Below are 20,549 nucleotides of genomic sequence, written 5' to 3'. Positions count from 1 at the left end.
TCCGCCCGGCTTGCACTGCGGTGTTTCCCGCGCGGGCTATCACAGTTCGCGGGTGTACGGCGCGGCCTTTCTTACAGCCGCCGGCGCCGCCACGGTAATGGGTTTCCTGAAGCTGATTGAGATCGAGAACTTTAAGTCGTACAAGGGTCGGCAGATTATCGGACCATTTCAGAGGTTCACCGCCATCATTGGACCCAATGGCTCTGGTGAGATAAACCCGGCTGCGGCCCTGCTTAACGTCCCAGCCTGGACCCCCCTATCCGGCAGCACAGTAGTACAACCCAGCCTGTGCAGCCTGAAATGTCGCGAACCCTAACAGGTTCCTTGCCCTCCTGAGGGTTTCGACCTGGACCCGCTTTTCCCGCTCGGGTGCTCTGACGCGAACCTTTTCCCCAGGTGTCAGTTGCCCGCTCTTTGCGCGACCCCCTTCCTGGCCCGAGTGGTACGGGCCGAAGTGTACGTTACCCCGCCCACTGCCCCCTGCAGCCAAAAGTGGCGCGTCCGGAGCCGGCTGCCAGTAGCTGGCCACGCAGTTCCTCCCCGGAGCAGCTGCATCCGGCCTCCACGCATTGTGTGAACCCCCCGGCAGATGTGGGACCGCTCGTGGCCCTCCCGTAGCCTCCGGGCCAAACGGTATACTTCTGCTTCATCCCAGCGCCCCCTCCCGCCTCGCGTTGGTACACTCCAATTCCTTTTTTTTTTTTCTTTTTTTCTTTTAAAAACTCTTCTCTGGAGGCGGCACTTTTGAATTTCGGACTCCGAGCTCGCGTCTCCGGAGTGCGTGGGGTCTCGACTCCCCGGCCTCAACTGAGAGGTGGGGATGCCTCGAATTCGAGGCATGCCTTTCCTACCACTGAAACCGTCAAAAGTCAGAACTCATTCGCTCGTCAAATTTATTGACTGCTTACTGCTTTATAAGGAGTTATTCAGTCAAGGTGCTGTGGAAACAGCCGAGAACAGAATAAGCCATGCTTTCGGAGAACTTACATTCCAGAGGGGAAAGACGATAATAAAGGAGGAAATAAGTTATTTTTCGGCTGTGATAAGTGCTGTGCAGGATTGATGTGATACAGTGATGTGATAGAGTGACTTGGATGGCTTTTTAGGAAGAATGGTCATTAGTTAACAGTACTGTATTGTATATTTTGTATATTTTAAAGTAGATCTTAAAAAAGTCACAAGAAAAAAATTAACTGTGAGGTGATGGATGTTAACTAAACTTATTGTGGCAACCATTTTGCAATATATACAAATACAGAATCATGTTGTACACCTGAAAGTAATACAGTGTTGTATGTCAGTTATATCTTGTTAAAACTGGGAGAAAAAATAAAAAGAAAAAGGAAGGAAAGGAAGAAAGAAAGGCTAGTCAGATAAGGCCTCTATTTCATATCTAAATTCCCCATCTCTAAATTATACACCCTGGAGTCCTCCCATCTACGGACATTAGAGATCTGTTTGGAATCCTGCTGTGTTCCTTCACCTCAGAGGTGTTCTAGCTGAATCACTTTCTAGCCTGAGGGACTGCCCTTGCTGAAGTAGCTGTAACTGATGACCTTCCCTGGAGTCTTGCCTAGATATGGCTCTCTATTAAGCAGGGTTTCTCAACAGCAGCACTGTTGACATTTCCAGTGAGATAATGCTTTGCTGTGGGGTCCGTCCTTGTAGGATGTTTAGTGGCATCCTTGGCTTTTACCCACTAGGATGTTTAGTGGCATTGTAAGATGTAGGATGTTTAGTGGCATCCTTGGCTTTTAGGATTGTAGGATGTTTAGTGGCATCCTTGGCTTTTACCCACTAGGTGACAGTAGCAACTCCCCCACCCCCTCCAGGTGTGACAATCAAAAATGTCTACAGACATTACCAGATGTCCCCAGGGGGGAGGGGCAAAATCACTCCACCCTCCCCCACCTCATTTGAGAACTACTGGCCTAGATGGCTAATGCTTGGGGTTCCACTGCAGTTTCTTAGGATTTTGGTGTGGTGGCCCCTGTGGAAAGAGCTGAGATGCACCTCTTGGCATTCAGTCTCCCCAACATGGGTAAATTTGTATACCCAGGTATTCCGAAAAGGCCCTTGGTCTGACTGGCCCTCCCTTACCCCGTTCTTTTTTTTTTTTTTTTTTGACAGGCAAGAAGTAGATTTATAGGATGCTTGTGAGGGATACAAGTGGGAAGGCGAGGGAGCTCTGCTCCAAGGATTAAGTTGAGCTACATTTTTATAATCAAAGGAAAGTTGGGGAGGGGGAAGAGACCGCCTTCTTCCTCATTCTTCGAGTAGATGTCAGGCTTACATCCGACCCCATTCTTCAGTGCCCAGCTCCACGAGGCATTCTTTGATTCCCCTCAGTGAATTCCTCTCTGCCACACAGTAGACACTTTCTACATGTTAACGTTTATTCTGTTTTGTATCTTCATCACTGGTCTATGGAGTGCCCCAAAGAAGACATTCCTTGAAACATTATATCATTGTGCAGGTCATAATGCATGTTATAAAAATGTTTACAATATTGAATGATTGAGAGTAGGGAGGCCTTTGGTTGTGAGATGTTCTTGCCATCCTTGGAGAGCATGGGAGAAGCCCAGAAGTTGGAAATGAGTGCCTAAAAGGCTGACTCCTGGTCTGCATGATGTGCCAGTCCTGCTGTGATAAGAGAGACTAAGCTAAGAGTCCAGACCTGGTTAGGATAGGATTGCCATTTATTGAGCATTCACTGTGTGGCAAGTACTTTATTTATTAAGACACTTTACATTTAAATTCTCACAATGACCCTAGGAGGGAGATACCATTATCTTTGTTTTATCGATGAGAAGATCCAGGCACAAAGAGTTGTGATCACTTGCACACTTGATTCTCAGAGCCAGGATCAGAACTTGTGCCTGTCATACCTGTGCTCCCACCACTCCCACAGAGAACTATGTGCCAACCATTGTTTTAGATGCTTTACCCATGAGTCATGGTTTTTCAGATTTTGCAGGTGAGGGAAAGGAAGGTCTGCTAAAAGTGGTGAAACTAAGATTAGAACCTGGTCTGTTGGACTAGAACCCAAGCTCTTAATCACTGTCTTGTACTGCCTCTGTGGAAGGACCTGGGCTGCCATTTTTATAGCTGGGTAGAAGGGTTTTAGAAATCAGGTCCTCAGTTCAAGGTCAGATAGCATGTTGGGGGGAATCTTAAGATAGAATTTATAGAGATTAAACTATTCCCTACCCCCAACCCCAGTCTAAATTTTTTTAAGTATATTTTTTTCTGAGTCTAAAATAGAGAAAGTAAAAACTGTGACTCCACTACTGAAAAGATAATCACTCAATGTTAAAAGCCTTATTTATTTATTTGAATAGTGAATATATGCACATGGTATAAAATTCAGAAAATCCCAAAGGATATACAGTAAAAAAAGAAGATTCTCTCCCTTCCCTGACTTGTTACCTATTTTCTTTCCCAGAAATGACCACTGTTATACTGTTTATATTTTTATGCCTTTCCCTCTCCCCAAGTTTTTTTTTTTTTTTTAATTTATTTTTTGGCTGCATTGGGTCTTAGTTGTGGCATGCAGGATCTTTCGTTGCAGTGTGCAGGCTCTTCGTTGCAGTGTGTGGGCTTCTCTCTAGTTGTGGCACGTGGGCTCATTAGTTGCACTGCATGGGCTCTCTAGTTGTGGCATGCGGGCTTAGTTGCCCCGCGGCATGTGGGATCTTAGTTCCCCTACCAGGGATCGAACTGGCATCCCCTGCATTGCAAGACGGATTCTTAACCACTGGATCACCAGGGAAGTCCCCCCAAGTTTTGATTATGAAACTTTTCAAACCTACACCTGTGTTTTACTTAGTCATTTGAAAGTAAATTGCAGACATGATGACGTTTCACCCCTAAAGGATTCAGCATTCATCTACTAAGATCACCATTCTCCTGTTTACCAGTATACTGTTATCACACCTAAGAGAATTAATTTCCTCATGTCATCAGTTATCCAGTTTATATTCAAGCTTCCCAAATTGCTCCCCAAAATGTCTTTTTGGGATCTTTTTGGAACCAGAATCCAATCAAAGTTTGTGTGCTGCCTTTGCTTATGTCTCAGTAATCTCTGTATCCTGGAATGGTTCTCCCCAAAAGCCATTGACTTTTTGAAAAGACCAGACCAGTTGTCTTGTAGAATATCCCACATTCTGTGTTTGTCTTAAGGTTTTTTCATGGTGTCATTTACCATGTTTCTCTAACTGCTGTATTTCCTATAAACTGGAAGGTAGGTCTAAAGGTTTGTTTAGATTCAGGTCAAATATTTTTGGTAAGATACTTCATAGGTGATGCTGTGTGCTTCATGTTGTATCACTATAGGAATATGGCTTTTTAAAAAAAATTATGTTAAAATACACATAACATAAAATTTACCATTTTAACCATTTTTGAGTGTACAGTTCAGTAGTGTTAAATATATTCACATTTTTGTGCAATCAATCTTCTGAACTTTTTCATCTTGCAAAACTGAGACTATACTCATCAAATAACAGCTCTGCATTTTCCCCCTTCCCTCAGCCCCTGTGTGTTTTTTTGTTTTGTGTGTTTTTTTTTTTAAACTTGGTTGAGATCAAACTATGTTGAGTTTTGTATCATGCTTGTTTCTCCTATTGTGGGTATTTTCCCATGTCATCAAAGGTTGTAGAGGGACTTTCCTGGCTAATACTCCACACTTCCAATGCAGGGGGCCTGGGTTCGATCCCTGGTTGGGGAACTAAGATCCCACATGCTGCGCGGCATGGCCAAAAAAAAAAAAAATGTTGTAGAACGATTTATTCTGTGAATATACCATTTCCTTAGATGGGGTTCTAGTTTTTGGCTGCTGTAAGTGGTAACTGCAAAGGAGCTGTTTTTCTAAGCCTTTGATCCAGGGCTTTGGTCAGGCCCAATCTTTACAGGGGCAAAGCAGTATTTTGTCCTCCTGTTAGTCTGTGCACTGAGTGATTAGGGAACATTTATGTTCTTGTCAATGTCTCCTTTATTCCTTTTCCTCTCCCCTTCTTCCTGACTTCCCCTCCTCTACTTTGTCCTGTCCTCCCTTAGGTAAGTCAAATCTCATGGATGCCATCAGCTTTGTGTTGGGTGAGAAAACCAGCAACCTGCGGGTAAAGACCCTGAGGGACCTGATCCATGGAGCTCCTGTGGGCAAGCCAGCTGCCAACCGGGCCTTTGTCAGCATGGTCTACTCTGAGGAGGGTGCTGAGGACCGCACCTTTGCCCGTGTCATTGTTGGTGGGTGAGGCTGGCCAGAGGTTCTCCTTGGGTCCACGAGCATCGGGGGGTGGCTAGACTAGTTTGTTGGGGTAGGAGGGAGGCCTAACCCTCGGCTGACTCATGCATTGTCTTGTAGGGGGTTCCTCTGAGTACAAGATCAACAACAAAGTGGTCCAGCTACATGAATACAGTGAGGAATTAGAGAAGTTGGGCATTCTTATCAAAGCTCGTAACTTCCTCGTCTTCCAGGTGGGCATTTTTAACAATTATTGGCTACCTGCTTTTTGTCCTATCCCCACTGGACCTGCTGCATCTCTGGCTTCATCATCTCTCCCCTGAACTAATGTAACGGCTTCCTCACTGGGCTTCCCGACTCCAGTCTGGCCCCTTCCTGTTCATCCCCTAGGCCAGGATCATCTTATGGGAGCACAAATATGTTTCTTTCCCTCCTCTCCTTAAAACATTTCAATGATTTCTCATTGCCTTCTGATGGCAGTTCTCAAATTGTAGTCTCCAGATTGGCATCAACTGGGGACATGTTAGAAATGCACATTCTCAGGCCCTACCCCAGACCTATAGGGGCAGAGAGTATGGGGTGGGGCCCAGCAATTTGTGTTTTCCCGGGCTCTCCAGGTTATTATGATGCACACTAAAGTTTGAGAACCATTGCCTTAGCATGAAATCCAACTCCTATCATTCATGAAACACCACCCTTTGGTTCTTGCTCACCTCACTAGCCTCATATGCCATTAGTCTTCCCTTCTAGCCCTGCCTTCCAGCCTAATTAAGCCTTTTACGGTTCCCCAAATTCACCTGCTTTCTTTGGCCTGCAGGCCTTTGCAATATTAATTTTCCTCTACGTGGAATAACCTCGTCTCTCTTACTTTCTTGGTTAGTTTCTTCCCCATCTTCCAAACTCAGCTTAGATGTCACCTTTGGGAAACCTTCCTACATAGGTACCCCTACCAGTCTCCTACCCTCAAGCTTCATTTAGTTCTTTTTCTGTGCTACTGCTGTCATTGTATGTAACACACGGTGTTGTCTCTGCTTCTATCTCTTCTGTTCCCCATGTACCTCAGAAGGCAGGGAATGTGTCCTCAAAGCTCAATGGTGAAATGTGCCACCCAGTGTGGGGAAGGGATCAGTGAACTTTTTCTGAAGGATTGAGTGGGAGTGGGTAGCGGGAACTGGACTGGCTAGGGTCTAAGTGGGGAGAGTGTTTTGACCTTTACTAGGGCGCTGTGGAATCTATTGCCATGAAGAATCCCAAAGAGAGGACAGCTCTTTTTGAAGAGATCAGTCGCTCTGGGGAGCTGGCCCAGGAATATGACAAGCGAAAAAAGGAAATGGTGAAAGCTGAAGAGGACACGCAGTTTAATTACCATCGCAAAAAAAACATCGCAGCTGAACGCAAGGAGGCCAAACAAGAAAAAGAAGAGGTAGGTGGCCAGGTTGCCTCTGGGCTCTGAGAGGCCAGATTGAAGCCAGTGCCTTACTGATGCACCCCTGCCTCCACACCCCTATTTGCACAGGCTGACCGCTACCAGCGCCTGAAGGATGAGGTGGTGCGAGCTCAGGTACAGTTGCAACTTTTCAAACTTTATCATAATGAAGTGGAAATCGAGAAGCTCAACAAAGAACTGGCCTCTAAGAACAAGGAGATCGAGAAGGACAAGAAGCGGATGGACAAGGTAGAGGATGAGCTGAAGGAGAAGAAGAAGGAGCTGGGCAAAATGATGCGGGAGCAGCAGCAGATTGAGAAGGAGATCAAGTAAGTGGCAGACCTGGGCATGTGACTTGTGGAAAGCCAAGAGGCTGTGCTGTTTCCTAGGGCTCCTCTGAGCCCAGAGCCCAGTGCCTATACTAGTTTCTCTATCTTCCCCTTGACTTGCTTTGGCTAGAATCAGGCACATTTGTTGACTTGCATTTTAGACAAATAGAGTATTTAAGTACTCAGACTCTGGGTAGATAGGTACTCAGAAGAGGAGAACTTGAAAGGGGTGGTGGCTTTGCCAAGTGAGAGGAAGTGATGGGAAGCCACTCGTGGCTGGTAGTCTCTTCCTAGAAGAGGAAAACTGGAGCTTGAAGTTTAAAGGACAGAAATTTGAAAAGGTTAAGTCAGATTACGTGAACACAGGTTACTCTTGGGAGTTGTTACTGAGGGGCCTGGCCTGGCTAGGGTTGAGGCAGGGGTGGTAGCTTTACCTTATAGAGTGGCTGGAATGCCAGGCTGAAGCCATCATTTCTAGGGAATAGCCCCTTTTTTGAGGATCTGTGGGACATCAGGCCCTTGTTCTTTTAGGCACTTCCCTGAGGCTTGGAGTTTAGGCCCCCTTTGGATTAAAAAGCCTTGGAACCCTCCCTTCTCCCACAGTGCTAACTGGTTTCCCCCCTCCCCTCTGGCAAAAGGGAGAAGGACTCAGAGCTGAACCAGAAGCGGCCTCAGTACATCAAAGCCAAGGAGAATACCTCCCACAAAATCAAGAAGCTGGAAGCAGCCAAGAAGTCCCTACAGAATGCTCAGAAGCATTACAAGAAGCGTAAAGGTGACATGGATGAGCTGGAAAAGGAGATGCTGTCAGTGGAGAAAGCCCGGCAGGAGTTTGAGGAACGGATGGAAGAGGAGAGTCAGAGTCAGGGCAGAGATTTGACCCTGGAGGAGAATCAGGTAAGCTCTTGGCGGGGTGGGGAGTAGAGAGATCGCTGGGCTGACATGGACTGACTTGGTCATCCCTGTCCTCCTTCCCTGTCCCTGACACAGGTGAAGAAATATCACCGGTTGAAAGAAGAAGCCAGCAAGAGAGCAGCTACCCTGGCCCAGGAGCTGGAGAAGTTCAATCGAGACCAGAAGGCCGACCAGGACCGGCTGGATCTGGAAGAGCGGAAGAAAGTAGAGACAGAGGTGGGCATGCCGTACAAGATTAGGAATGATGGTCCAGAGAAAAGGAAGTAATGATAGTCTTAACAGTAATGACAATAGCTAACATCTAGCAAGCACTTACTGTGTGCTAGACACTGTTTTTTACATGTATGCAGTCATTTAATTCCTCAATTTCCAAATGAGGAAAGTACAGCACAGAGGTGAAGTAATTTGCCTAAGGTTATTAAGTGGCAGAACTGGGATGTGAACCTGGGCAGTCTAGCCCACACTTTTTTTTTTTTTTGGCCACACCTTGCAGCATGTGGGATCCTAGATCTCCGACCAGGGATCGAACCTGCGCCTCCTACAGTGGAAGCACAGAGTCCTAACCACTGGACCTTAAGGGAAGTCCCTAAAGCCCACACTTTGAAGTATACTTCACTTACTGTTTTCCTAATAACAATAATAATAAAATAATAAGAATGATAGAAAGTTATTATAGTACCCCAAGAGCCTACAGTGTTCCAGACATTATGCTAAGTACTTTTAAATATTTAAAAGAAGGCGTTAGGCATTAGTATTAACAGCTAAGTATGTTAAGCACTTAATGGATATCATATGAAGTGGAGGTTACCTGCATTTTACAGATGAGAAAACAGAGGTGCAGAAAGGCCCAGAAAGCTTTACTTTGTTTTGGTTTGAGCCTCTCTTGATTGGTGAGGAAGTTAGCCCAGGCTGGGTAGAACACCTATGAGAGGGTTTCATAGGGCCCAGGGTGACCCCATCAGTTAGCAGAGCCACATTGAACACCATCTGTATGTCTGCTTTTTTTTTTTAAGATTTAATTCGATTTATTTTTGGCTGCGATGGGTCTTCGTTGCTGCACGCGGGCTTTCTCTTTTTGTGGCGAGCGGGAGCTACTCTTTGTTCGGTGTGCCGGCTTCTCCTTGCGATGGCTTCTCTTGTTGCGGAGCACGAGCACTAGTGTGCTCGGGCTTCAGTAGTTGTGGCTCGCGGGCTTAGTTGCTCTGCGGCATGTGGGATCTTCCCGGACCAGGGATCGAACCCATGTCCCCTGCATTGGCAGGCGGATTCCTATCCACTGCACCACCAGGGAAGTCCCTGTGTGTCTGCTTTTTAATGGGCCTCCTGCACTAGTGACCCATTGTCCGTGACTGTTGGGCTCTTGGATGAGCAGGCACATGGGGAGGGTGAGCCAGGGCCCCATGGTCTTGGAGTTAACTTACTCAGCCTATGGTGATGTAGTGTATTTGTCTTTCTCCCAGGCCAAGATCAAGCAAAAGCTGAGGGAGATTGAAGAGAATCAGAAGCGGATTGAGAAACTGGAGGAATACATCACAACTAGCAAGTATGTGGCCTTGTAACCTTCCCTCTTACTTCCAGGCCTGTTCTTGTGAACCCTTCCTGTCCTGCCCCTCTCCAGGCAGGACCCACAGAGTCCCTCTCGGCCAGGAATATTTTCTGGCCAGCCAGGGTAACCCTTGTGTTTCCTTACTTTGTAGGCAGTCCCTCGAGGAGCAGAAGAAGCTAGAGGGGGAGCTGACAGAGGAGGTGGAGATGGCCAAGCGGCGAATTGATGAGATCAATAAGGAGCTGAACCAGGTGATGGAGCAGCTGGGGGATGCACGCATTGACCGCCAGGAGAGCAGCCGCCAACAGCGAAAGGCAGAAATTATGGAAAGCATCAAGCGCCTGTACCCTGGCTCTGTGGTAAGAGTGGAGAGGGAACTCATTTCCTGAGCACTTACTTTCACACTCACTGTCAGATAATTTTCACAGCAGCCCTGTGAGGACAGGATTGCTAATCCCATTTTTACAGCTAGGGAAACTGAGGGTCAGAGAGGTTAAATGACTTGCTCAAAACAGCGTAGTTTATAAGTATAAGAACTGCAATTCAGGGACTTCCCTGGTGGGGCAGTGGTTAAGAATCCGCCTGCCAGTACAGGGGACACAGGTTCGATCCCTGGTCCGGGAAGATCCCACATGCCTCAGAGCAACTAAGCCTGTGCGCCACAACTACTGAGCCTGCGCTCTAGAGCCCGCATGCCACAACTCCTGAAGCCCGCGTGCTTAGAGCCCGTGCTCCGCAACAAAAGAAGCCACCGCAGTGAGAAGCCCGCGCGCCGCAACGAAGAGTAGCCCCCGCTCACCGCAGCTAGAGAAAGCCCGCGTGCAGCAACGAAAACCCAACACAGCCAAAATAAATAAATAAATAAAATTTAAAAAAAGAAAAAAAACTGCAGTTCAGACCCAACTTGTTCTGATTCTTAACCTCGTGTTCTTTTCATCACACCAGTTGTATCTTTCTGAAAGTTTTGTCTTGCTTGTGTCCACTCCTCTGTGGGAGGTGGGGAAACTGGAGAGGGCTTTGGGAAAGGAAGGGGCCACAGGGCAGGAATTAGCTCCCAGGAAGTAGCTCTGTGCAGGCTTCAGTATGAGCTTTTTTGGCATGTAACAACCAGCTCATTCACTAGGCTTTATCAGATCTCTTGGCCTCTTAAACCAAATCCTGAGTCCCCAGATTCCCTGAATATTACTCCTCTATTGCTGTAATTCCATCCCTGGGTTCAACTTAATTGAGTTCCACAACTATTTCCTGATATTTCCTATAGACACTGCTGGGGAGTTGATAAGAAGGAGTTAATCAGTCACTGCCCTTAAAGATCTTACCCTTTATCTGATAGTTCTTAGGGAACCATGGTTGATTTGGGGGGCATGGGGGAAGTGAACTAAACAAAGAGATTTACTTTGCTGGGTGTTTGTGAGAATTTGATATAATGCATATAGGGTCTCTGGCATAATGCCTGGGGTGGCAGTGGTCTGTGAAATGGTAAAAGTGAGGTTTAGAAAGATGATTTTTGGATTCAGACATGACTGCCTGAAGTTGTTGTTGCTTTGGGGCCAGAGTAGGTTTTTCTTCCATAGTGTGGGGGCTGTGTTCCTGATAGAAATTCTGACCTGCTCCCACCCCCTTCCAGGCTGGGAATTGGGGTTCCCAGGCCAGCTCCCAAAAGCCTCATGCTTCACTTTTCTCTTCTGACTTTACCTAGTACGGCCGCCTCATTGACCTCTGCCAGCCCACACAAAAGAAGTATCAGATTGCAGTAACCAAGGTTTTGGGTAAGAACATGGATGCCATTATCGTGGACTCAGAGAAGACAGGCCGGGACTGTATTCAGTATATCAAGGAGCAGCGTGGGGAGCCTGAGACCTTCTTGCCTCTTGATTACCTGGAGGTGAAGCTGGTGGTGATGGGGTCAGGGCAGTGTGAGAGGGCTGCTCTTCCTAGCCCTCCGTGTTCCGCCACTTAACTGAGCTTCTTCTCACAGGTGAAACCTACAGATGAGAAACTCCGGGAGCTGAAGGGGGCCAAGCTGGTGATTGATGTTATTCGCTATGAGCCACCTCACATCAAAAAAGCCCTGCAGTACGCTTGTGGCAATGCCCTTGTCTGTGACAATGTGGAGGATGCCCGCCGCATTGCCTTTGGAGGCCACCAGCGCCACAAGGTATGGATTCCCTTGCCCAAATTGGAGCTGGACAAGCTTAGTATTGGCGATTCCTCTGTTTAGCTTCTCCCCTCTCCTCTCTACTCCCTGCTCTATGTAGACAGTGGCACTGGATGGGACCCTGTTCCAGAAGTCAGGGGTGATCTCTGGCGGGGCTAGTGATCTGAAGGCCAAGGCCCGGCGCTGGGATGAGAAAGCAGTAGACAAGTTGAAAGAGAAGAAAGAGCGGTTGACAGAAGAGCTGAAGGTAAGCCATAGGCAGGGCTGTCCCTAGGAATGGGGGTCCGAAGCCCAGGCCAGCTGCCCACCTTCTTACCACCTAGCCCCTCTCTCTTGTCCACTTTAGGAGCAGATGAAGGCAAAACGGAAAGAGGCAGAACTACGTCAGGTGCAGTCTCAGGCCCACGGACTGCAGATGCGGCTCAAGTACTCACAGAGTGACCTAGAACAGACCAAGACACGACATCTGGCCCTGAATCTGCAGGTGGGGCCTGGCCTTCAGCCCTGTTTGCCAAAGGCCATCCTCACATTCCTGGCCTAGGTTTTTCTGGGGGTGGGGAACTTGTCCCACTTCCTTTGGGGACCAGACATAGCATAAAGTCAGACAAGCAGGGATTCAGATCTTGGCTCTGTATGACATTAGGCAAGTTACTAAACCTCTGTGTTGTATCTGTTCAAATCTTTTGCTCATTTTTGTATTGGTTTGTAAGTTTTCTGAAAAATATATTCCAGAAACAATATCTTTGTCAAACATATGTATTGCAGGTACTCAAAAAAACAAAACAAAACAGGAAAAAAAACAAAAAACAAACAAAATAAACCTCTCAGTGTCAATTTTTTCATCTTAATCTGTAAAGTGGGGTTAGAATTATAGGGTCCTTACAAAGATTGAATGAGTTAATATATGTGAAGTATTTAGACTGATTCCTCATAGCCAGTGAATGTTCAGTAAATGTTAGGTGCTATTAACATAACTAATTCATTCAACAAATATTTGAGTTTCTTCTGAAAGTTTTCAAAGTGAGCTACAGATATTTCAGTCCCTGTGGGTGGGGGTAGTTTTATAGATATATTAATGTGTTTGATTATGGGTGGTTCCCCAGCTCACCCTGGAGGTGTTATGTAATATGTAGTATATGTATCATTTTTCTAAAATCAAAAAGTCTGAATTCCAAAACATATCTGGCCCCAGGGGTTATTGATGAGGGAGTGTGGACCTGTAAGTAATGATGTTTACTGTGTGCCCAGCCTTTTGGATTGAAGCTGGCTGACTAGAGGCCAGGGAGGAAGCCATGTGATGGTCCAAGTGAGATATGATGCAGCCTTGACAGCAGTGCTAAGTCAGGTTCTCTCAGCATGTGGCGAGTTAGCCCTTTTTGTCCATGGGGTCAGTATACTCAGGGTGGCTCTTTTTCTCCAAGGATCCTGGTCTCTTTTGTCCTCTCAACCCTGTTTCCTTCAGGAAAAGTCCAAGCTGGAGAGTGAGCTAGCCAACTTTGGGCCTCGAATCAATGATATCAAGAGGATCATCCAGAGTCGAGAGAGGGAAATGAAAGACTTGAAGGAGAAAATGAACCAGGTTGGTAGAGGATGAGCCATGCCAGCATGTGCATCAGGGCAGGACTGAGGCTGGAAGCAGCACTCTGACCCAGAGGGCCTTTTCTCTCCCTTGCTTCTCTCCTCAGGTAGAGGATGAGGTATTTGAAGAGTTTTGTCGGGAGATTGGTGTGCGCAACATCCGGGAGTTTGAGGAAGAGAAGGTGAAGCGGCAGAATGAAATCGCCAAGAAGCGGTAGGTGGAAGTGTGGTTAGAAGGGGAGACTGGGGTGCCCTTGAGCCCCTAGCCTGACATCTGGGAAGTCAAATGCCATCATAAGGCAGGGAGCAGCTTTTACAACGATGGGCATTTATGGTAGGTCATCCTTAAAGAACAGGGACATCAGGGAAGCATGTGGCACAGTATAGGGATTAAGAGTACCAGCTTTAAACGTGGTTTACCTGGGTTAAAATCCCAGCTCCATGGTTCATTTATCTTGGGCAGTGACTTGACCTCTCTAAGCCCCAGTTTCCTTATGCGTCAAGTGGGATAATTGTGATACCTATCTCAGAATTGTTGGGGTGGATCAGAGGTTGGGCTTAATCCTTATAAAGTATTTAGCATGATACTTTGCACCTACTAAGAGCAATAGATATTAGTTGTTTTTTTTTTTTGGTCGCGCCATGTGGCTTGCAGGATCTCAGTTTCCCAACCAGGGATTGAACTTGGGCCATGGCAGTGAAAGCACCGAATCCTAACCACTAGACCACCAGGGAACTCCCAATAGATATTAGCTTTTATTATTGTCATTGTCCTGATGGGTGATGTGGGAGAGGAGGACCAAAGTTCTAGGTTGGAAGAATAGTAAGAACAAAGCAAGTTTCTCCTTTCTTTCCCACTTTAGTTTATTCATTTGTTCAACAAACCTTGTTTGAATACCTACTTGTGCCAAGTTGTCCTGTGCTAGGTATTGGAGAGGGTGGGGAGATGAGGGTAAGATAGATGAACACGACACAGTCTCTCTGAAGGAGGTCACCCCCTGGACCCAGGGCTTCAGTCAGCAGTTCGTCTAGCCCATCACCCATACAGTAACTGTTCATTGCTCTCCTACCCCCAAGTCAGGCTCAAGGGATATAGAATTGAATCAGAGACTGTCCCTGTCCTCAGGGAGTTATGGATTAATGAGGGAGACAAACAAGTAGATCAGCAGTTTCAGAATGATGCTGTACTTGAGGTAGATAGAAAATACAGAGGAAAACGTTCAAGGAGCTGCAAATCAACAAAAGGAAAAATAAAAACCTAGAGACCCAATAGAATAATGGAGAGAGGATATAGTTAGCATTTCATGGAAAGAGAAGCTCGAATGGCTAGTAACTGTGAATTGATGTTCCATCTCATTCCTAATTAGAGGAAATGCGAATTAAAACAATCTAGCAGTATTTGGTGAAAATAAGTCTACACGAGCCCAATGACTTAGCAAAGCCACTCCTGAGTCTATATCCCAGAGAGAGTCTTGGCCACAGGGTGACAAAGAGACACATTCAAAGTTGTTCATCTTGGCATAATTTGTAATAGTGGGACATTGGTGGCAATGTAGACGGCCATCACTGCAGAGACGTATAAGTTAAATGTGATGACTATACAGACTATGGAATACTGTGTAGCAGTTCAGACAAGAACTAGATTTACAGGCAGTAACAGGATAAATTTATAACACTGTACATTTGTATAAATTTAAAAACAAAACATTTTACAAGGATATGCATTTTTAAGTTTATATACGTACGTATGTATATGTGTGTATGTATGTATGTATGTCACTTGGGTGTACATGCTCACTGTAGGGAAGATAATAGGAGTAGAAATCAGATTGAACCAAAGGAGACAAGGAAAAGGTCTTGTACATACAGCGATCATAAGTGTTTTATGGACTATGGGGTATGATTATACCAAAAAGGGAGGAACCCAACAAAGTGTAGTAGAAACTAAGAACCTGCTCACAATTGTCAGGAAAGGTTTTGCAGACCAAGGAGTGATGAACTGGAGACCTGTAGAGTGAGTAGGATTTAGCCAACCAAGCAGTAGACAGAAGAAGGGAGTTCCAAGCAGTGAGAACAGCATGCTCAGAGGTGTGAGAGAGCATACCTTCTTCTGCAAACTAAGTATTGAATGTCTGGAGCAGAAAAATGGGGTCAGGAGGAAGATGGAGGTGTTGGAGAGGTCAGCAGGGGCCAGATCACAGAAGGCTTTGTGAGTCATGCTTAGGAGATTGAACTTAAAATTGCATAGCTCAAAATTATAGAGTTAATTACATTCCATTTGGATTATAGTGACTAATAGGTTTAAGCTGCTAGCATGACATCTGGCAGCATCTGTCACACCATATTGGGGGTTGGAGGGACAGTTGGAAGTTAGACCTGCCTGTCCTGCTAGTATCTGCGTATGCTGGTTACATACTCTTGAGTTTCTATAGAGATAGGGAGGAGGGAACTAGCAGGAATCTATTTTCTCCATTTTTTTTTTTTTTTTTTTTTTTTTTTTTACTACCCAAGCTCTGCCCCTTTAGAGATTCTGGAATGTTGGGGCAGAGGTGTATGCGGGGGTTAGGGGGTAGTTGGAAAGAGTCAAAGCCCATGAACTGGATATGAACTGAATACAGCCAGTATACCTGGAGATGGTGATGATAACTAAAATTTGTTGAGTACTTACTGTGTACCAGGCATGGTTCTAAGGACTTTATACATATTAACTCGCAATAACTCTGAGGTAAGTACTATTATTATTTCCATTTTTCAGGTGAGAAAACAGGCATGGAGAGTATGACTAAGTTGTCTGAGATTCATAGTAAATGGCAGAGTTGGGATACCAGTCCCCTTATCCCACCACATTATATTGCAAGGATTCCGTAGGAGAAGAAACCCAGGTTTTGGTGTTTACACCTGGAATCTAATCTCACTTTGCCAGCTCTGTGTCCTTGGGCAAGGTCTTTTACCTCTTGGCCCAAGTTTCCTCATTTGTAAAATTAGGATAATAATGCCTTCTTGTGGAGCTGTTCATTAGAGGATTAGAGGTAATGTATGTAAATTACATAGAAGCTTAATAAATAGGAATTATCTTAGCTGGTGGGTTCAGGTGGACCTTTTTGTGCCTCCTTCTAGGAACTCGGAACAGGGGCTCCAGTGTTTAAAGGAGGATTCATGGAGTTTGGCCCAATCTCCTCTGCCTTGTGCCATATCTACAAAGCTAGGCCAAGGAACTTAGTTCTGTAACTTCAGGGGACAGTTTTATGTGGATGAGCTGAGTGGTGACTAAAATTCAGCAGTAACTGAGTCCCTGTGCCCTAGGCCTAGTTCTCCTTTCTCCCCACAGTTTGGAGTTCGAGAATCAGAAGACTCGCTTGGGCATCCAATTGGATTTTGAAAAGAACCAACTGAAGGAGGACCAGGATAAAGTACACATGTGGGAGCAGACAGTGAAAAAAGATGAAAATGAGATAGAAAAGCTCAAGAAGGTAAGGAAGGAGACCATGAAAAACTAAACTAAAAGCTAAGAGGAAAAATTGGAAGAGATAATATCCATAATTTATAAAGCCCTCTTCTAAATAAGAAGAACACCAAGACCTAAATAGGGAGAAAAAATGAGTAAGTGGCACAAACAGTTCAAGAAGAGATTCACATAACCCATAAACACGTATATATGATTTAGGCTTAGTAGAAATCAAAGGAATGCAAATTAAAACAATTATGTGTAATTTGTTTCCTATCACATCACCCAAGATTTTTTTTTTAAAAAAAAGGATACTGGCCATGATGCACAAAACCAACATTCTTAGGCCATTTGGCACCATCCATTGAGAGTCTTCAGAATACATTTCTCCTCAGTAATACATGAGGAAATCCAAAATGCTGACACATAGGTTGATGTTTTTGTTTTTTGTTTTTTGTTTTGTTATTATTTATTTGGTTGTACTGGGTCTTAGTTGCAGCAGGCGGGCTCCTTAGTTCTGGCATGCGAACTCTTAGTTGCGGCATGCGTGTAGGATCTAGTTCCCTGACCAGGGATTGAACCCAGGCCTCCTGCATTGGGAGCGCGGAGTCTTATCCACTGCGCCACCAGGGAGGTCCCCCAGGTTGTTTATTTTTTAAGTTTTTTTATTATTATTTTTTTTATATTTTGGCTACTTTGGGTCTTCATTGCTGCGCATGGTCTTTCTCTAGTTGTGGCAAGCGGGGGCTACTCTTCGTTGCGGTGCGCGGGCTTCTCATTGAGGTGGCTTCTCTTGTTGTGGAGCACAGGCTCTAGGCGTGCGGGCTTCAGTAGTTGTGGCACACGGGCTCAGTAGTTGTGGCTCCTGGGCTCTAGAGCGCAGGCTCAGTAGTTGTGGCACATGGGCTTAGTTGCTCCGCAGCATGTGGGATCTTCCCGGACCAGGGCTTGAACCCGTGTCCCTTGCATTAGCAGGCGGACTCTTAACCACTGCGCCACCAGGGAAGCCCTGCATATTATTTCTTATGAGCCATTTGAGAGAAAGTTGCAGATATGTCCCCTTCTGTGACTTTCAGATCAAAATGAAAACATTCTCCTTTAAAAAAAAATCAGAACATAATAGGTAAGATGACAGTCCCCTTTGACTGACCACTCTCAATCCCAGTCCCCTTACTCTTCCTGGGGCTAATCTCATGTAGGGTGTATTCTTCCAGACCTTATAGGCATTTACTTAAATACTTTTGCATTCATATATATGTACTCATGGAAAGGACCACAGTATTGTTTTTGTGGGTGTTTCAAAAACATTGATGTTATTGCTCATGACAGTAGTCTTGGTGTGGAAAAGATGCTTAAGTAACATTAAGTCAGAATATAGACTTTTAATTACAATCTAGTCTCAGCTATGTAGACCTGTCCATAAGTAATGCTGAGGGGAAATAGGCTAAATGTTAATTGGTTCTCTCTGGCTGGTGCGATTACAAGTAATTTCTTTTTTTCCTCCTGCTTCATACTTTTCCTATACTTTGAACTTTTCTACAGCAGGCAACTTGTATATTGGGGTAAGGGGGAGGTCAACAAAATAATTTGGAAAAAGGTAAAAGAACTCAGAGGGGTGATGGGGGTTTGTAAAAGCAGAGCTCATTGAAACAAATTCCAGCAAACTGTCTGGTGGGAAGGGTGGGGACAATGGGAGAAGATCCCAAGGTGAGCTGGGGAAAGCCTTCACTTCTTGTCCTGTTCACCGTGCTGGGACCAGGAGGAACAAAGACACATGAAGATCATAGATGAGACCATGGCCCAGCTACAAGACCTGAAGAATCAGCACCTGGCCAAGAAGTCAGAGGTGAATGACAAGAACCATGAGATGGAGGAGATTCGTAAGAAACTGGGGGGCGCCAACAAGTGAGTGGGTTCAGGCCTGGGCCTGGGGGAAGTACGTAGTATGGGCAGCTTGCTGGATTTGGGTCTCACCTATCTTCCTGGATCTTCTTAGGGAAATGACCCATTTACAGAAGGAGGTGACAGCCATTGAGACCAAGCTTGAACAGAAACGCAGTGACCGCCACAACCTGCTACAGGCCTGCAAGATGCAGGACATCAAGTTGCCACTGTCTAAGGGCACCATGGATGATATTAGTCAGGAAGAGGTGAGTATTAAGGCTGGTGGTGGGTGTGGGCTGTGAATAACATAACCAAGAATGGGGGATGAAGGTCGCTAGGGAGGGCAGGTGAGAGAGAGAGAAAAGGATGGTGGGTGCAGGTGGTGAGAGACAAAAGGAGGGATGCAGGGGAGCTGAGGCAGGGTGAGGCTGTGAAGGCAGGTGAGGTGAAAGGTAATAGCCTTGGTGTGAGAGGGAAGTTGTTGGGGGTAGGGCTGCATGTCAGTAGGTGGTGAGGGAGGTAAGCCAGGAGAAGAGGAAGTCATTCATTAACCTTAGGGACTTGAGCTAAGATAGTTCCAGCAGGTGATGGATATTGGTAGGAGTGGGAATTGAGGGACATTAGCCAAGAGCAAAGGAAGACGGAATTGAGGGACCTGAGGGATGGTAACTTAGCTGCAGTGAGGGAGGTTGGCCAGGAGAGAGTTGGGTAAGGGACATCAGCAATGCAGAGGTGATGAAGCTTAGTTATGGGAAAGGGAGGGACACCAGCCAATAGAAGAGCCAAGGCATTTTATCCACTGAAAGTGAAGCTTGGTAGCAAGGGGGTGGGAATGTTAACTGAGAGGAGGTTTGCAGATATCTTGTCTTTGACCTGAACATGTATTTCAGTCCCACATGTCTTTCTCCCTCCTTTCTTCCCAAATAGCATTTCCATTTAATTCAGCAAAATATTTTGAACACTGGCAGTGTGCCAGGCATCATGGTAGCATGTGATATAATTACTCCTAATCCTAAGCACAACCCTGCCAGGCAGGCATCGTCCTGTGTTGCAGATGAGGGTTTGTGTGTTTAAATGAGGATTCAAGCAACAGCATGGCTTGCCCAGGGTCACACGGTTAGTCGGCGGTAGAGCCCAATTTTGAACTCAGATCTTTCTGCTGTCAGAGCTGCTCTTCCTTTTGCCACAAGTACTTTCTAGCAAGGTGCTTCTCAAAGACATCGAAGGCTGCAAAGGAGCCCCTCAGCCCCCTCTAGAGGAGCAAGTGCTCTTATGGCCATTCGGCTCCATTTGAATCTCCCTCTCGCCATTGCAGGGTAGCTCCCAGGGGGAGGATTCAGTGAGTGGCTCCCAACGAACTTCCAATATCTATGCACGAGAGGCCCTCATCGAGATTGACTACGGCGACCTGTGTGAGGATCTGAAGGTGAGGCTCAGCCTCGGGGAGTGGGTACATCCTCCCAGCTGTCCAGAGAGAGGGTCAGCTCATCTGGGGGCCCTGTGGAGACAGACCACGTCTGGAAAGAGGGGCGAGCTGGCAAGGCGGGGGGTGGGGTGGAGTTGTGATCCATGGCTTCCCCCCATATACAAACACAGACACAGGCACATCTTCCACCTCCACCCCCAGCTGCCCCCATCCCTGCCTGTTGCCAGTCTTCCCATTCCACCTGTGTACACATCTCAGCCCAGATACACGGAGAACAGGCTCCTGTACAGTGAACAGATAGACCTCGGGGGTTCCTCAGGGCTCTGTCCCAGGCATCCTTTCCTTCTCATTTGGTGTTCTCTCATCCTGGGTATCTCCTCTACTCCCCTGGCTTCAGCTGCCGTCTCTATGCTAGGGCCCACAGGTACCTCAAACCCCAGCCTTCCTCCCCAAATCGGCCTCTTCTCTTCAGTGCCAGCCCCAGGTTCAAACCAGAAATCTGAGCCTTGTCCTTAACTCTCTCTCTCACTTTGCATATTCAATGAATTACCAAGCCCTGTCAATTCTACCTTCCAAATATCTACTGAATTCTACTTT

General features: G+C 46.2%; 1 protein-coding gene across 6 annotated transcripts in view; it reads left to right on the top strand.

Moving 5' to 3' along the window:
- The first annotated feature begins 62 nt into the window (after positions 1–62).
- SMC1A (structural maintenance of chromosomes 1A) overlaps positions 63–20,549 on the top strand; it is a 45,153-nt gene continuing 24,666 nt past the window's right edge. For 4 of the 6 annotated variants that reach the window (XR_014258451.1, XR_014258452.1, XM_082445124.1 and 1 more), the window contains exons 1-19: positions 74–206; positions 5,059–5,247; positions 5,366–5,478; positions 6,465–6,668; positions 6,762–7,000; positions 7,639–7,897; positions 7,991–8,131; positions 9,376–9,458; positions 9,613–9,820; positions 11,161–11,346; positions 11,440–11,619; positions 11,720–11,866; positions 11,966–12,103; positions 13,082–13,198; positions 13,305–13,411; positions 16,526–16,667; positions 18,402–18,547; positions 18,639–18,792; positions 19,842–19,952. Coding sequence is in view for 4 of the 6 variants with exons in the window: in XM_082445124.1 (XP_082301250.1) it covers positions 98–206; positions 5,059–5,247; positions 5,366–5,478; positions 6,465–6,668; positions 6,762–7,000; positions 7,639–7,897; positions 7,991–8,131; positions 9,376–9,458; positions 9,613–9,820; positions 11,161–11,346; positions 11,440–11,619; positions 11,720–11,866; positions 11,966–12,103; positions 13,082–13,198; positions 13,305–13,411; positions 16,526–16,667; positions 18,402–18,547; positions 18,639–18,792; positions 19,842–19,952 (2,973 nt within the window). In the remaining 2 variants the exon portion in view is untranslated. Of the gene's footprint in view, positions 207–5,058; positions 5,248–5,365; positions 5,479–6,464; positions 6,669–6,761; positions 7,001–7,638; positions 7,898–7,990; positions 8,132–9,375; positions 9,459–9,612; positions 9,821–11,160; positions 11,347–11,439; positions 11,620–11,719; positions 11,867–11,965; positions 12,104–13,081; positions 13,199–13,304; positions 13,412–16,525; positions 16,668–18,401; positions 18,548–18,638; positions 18,793–19,841; positions 19,953–20,549 lie in introns of all 6 variants that reach the window. The other 2 variants (XM_082445125.1, XM_082445127.1) reach the window with 2 other exon arrangements.

Source organism: Balaenoptera physalus, assembly GCF_965194825.1.
Source record: "Balaenoptera physalus genome assembly, chromosome: X".
Taxonomy (NCBI): Eukaryota; Metazoa; Chordata; class Mammalia; order Artiodactyla; family Balaenopteridae; genus Balaenoptera; species Balaenoptera physalus.
Note: the sequence above shows the minus strand (reverse complement) of the source record. Positions and strands in the feature narration are given on the sequence as shown.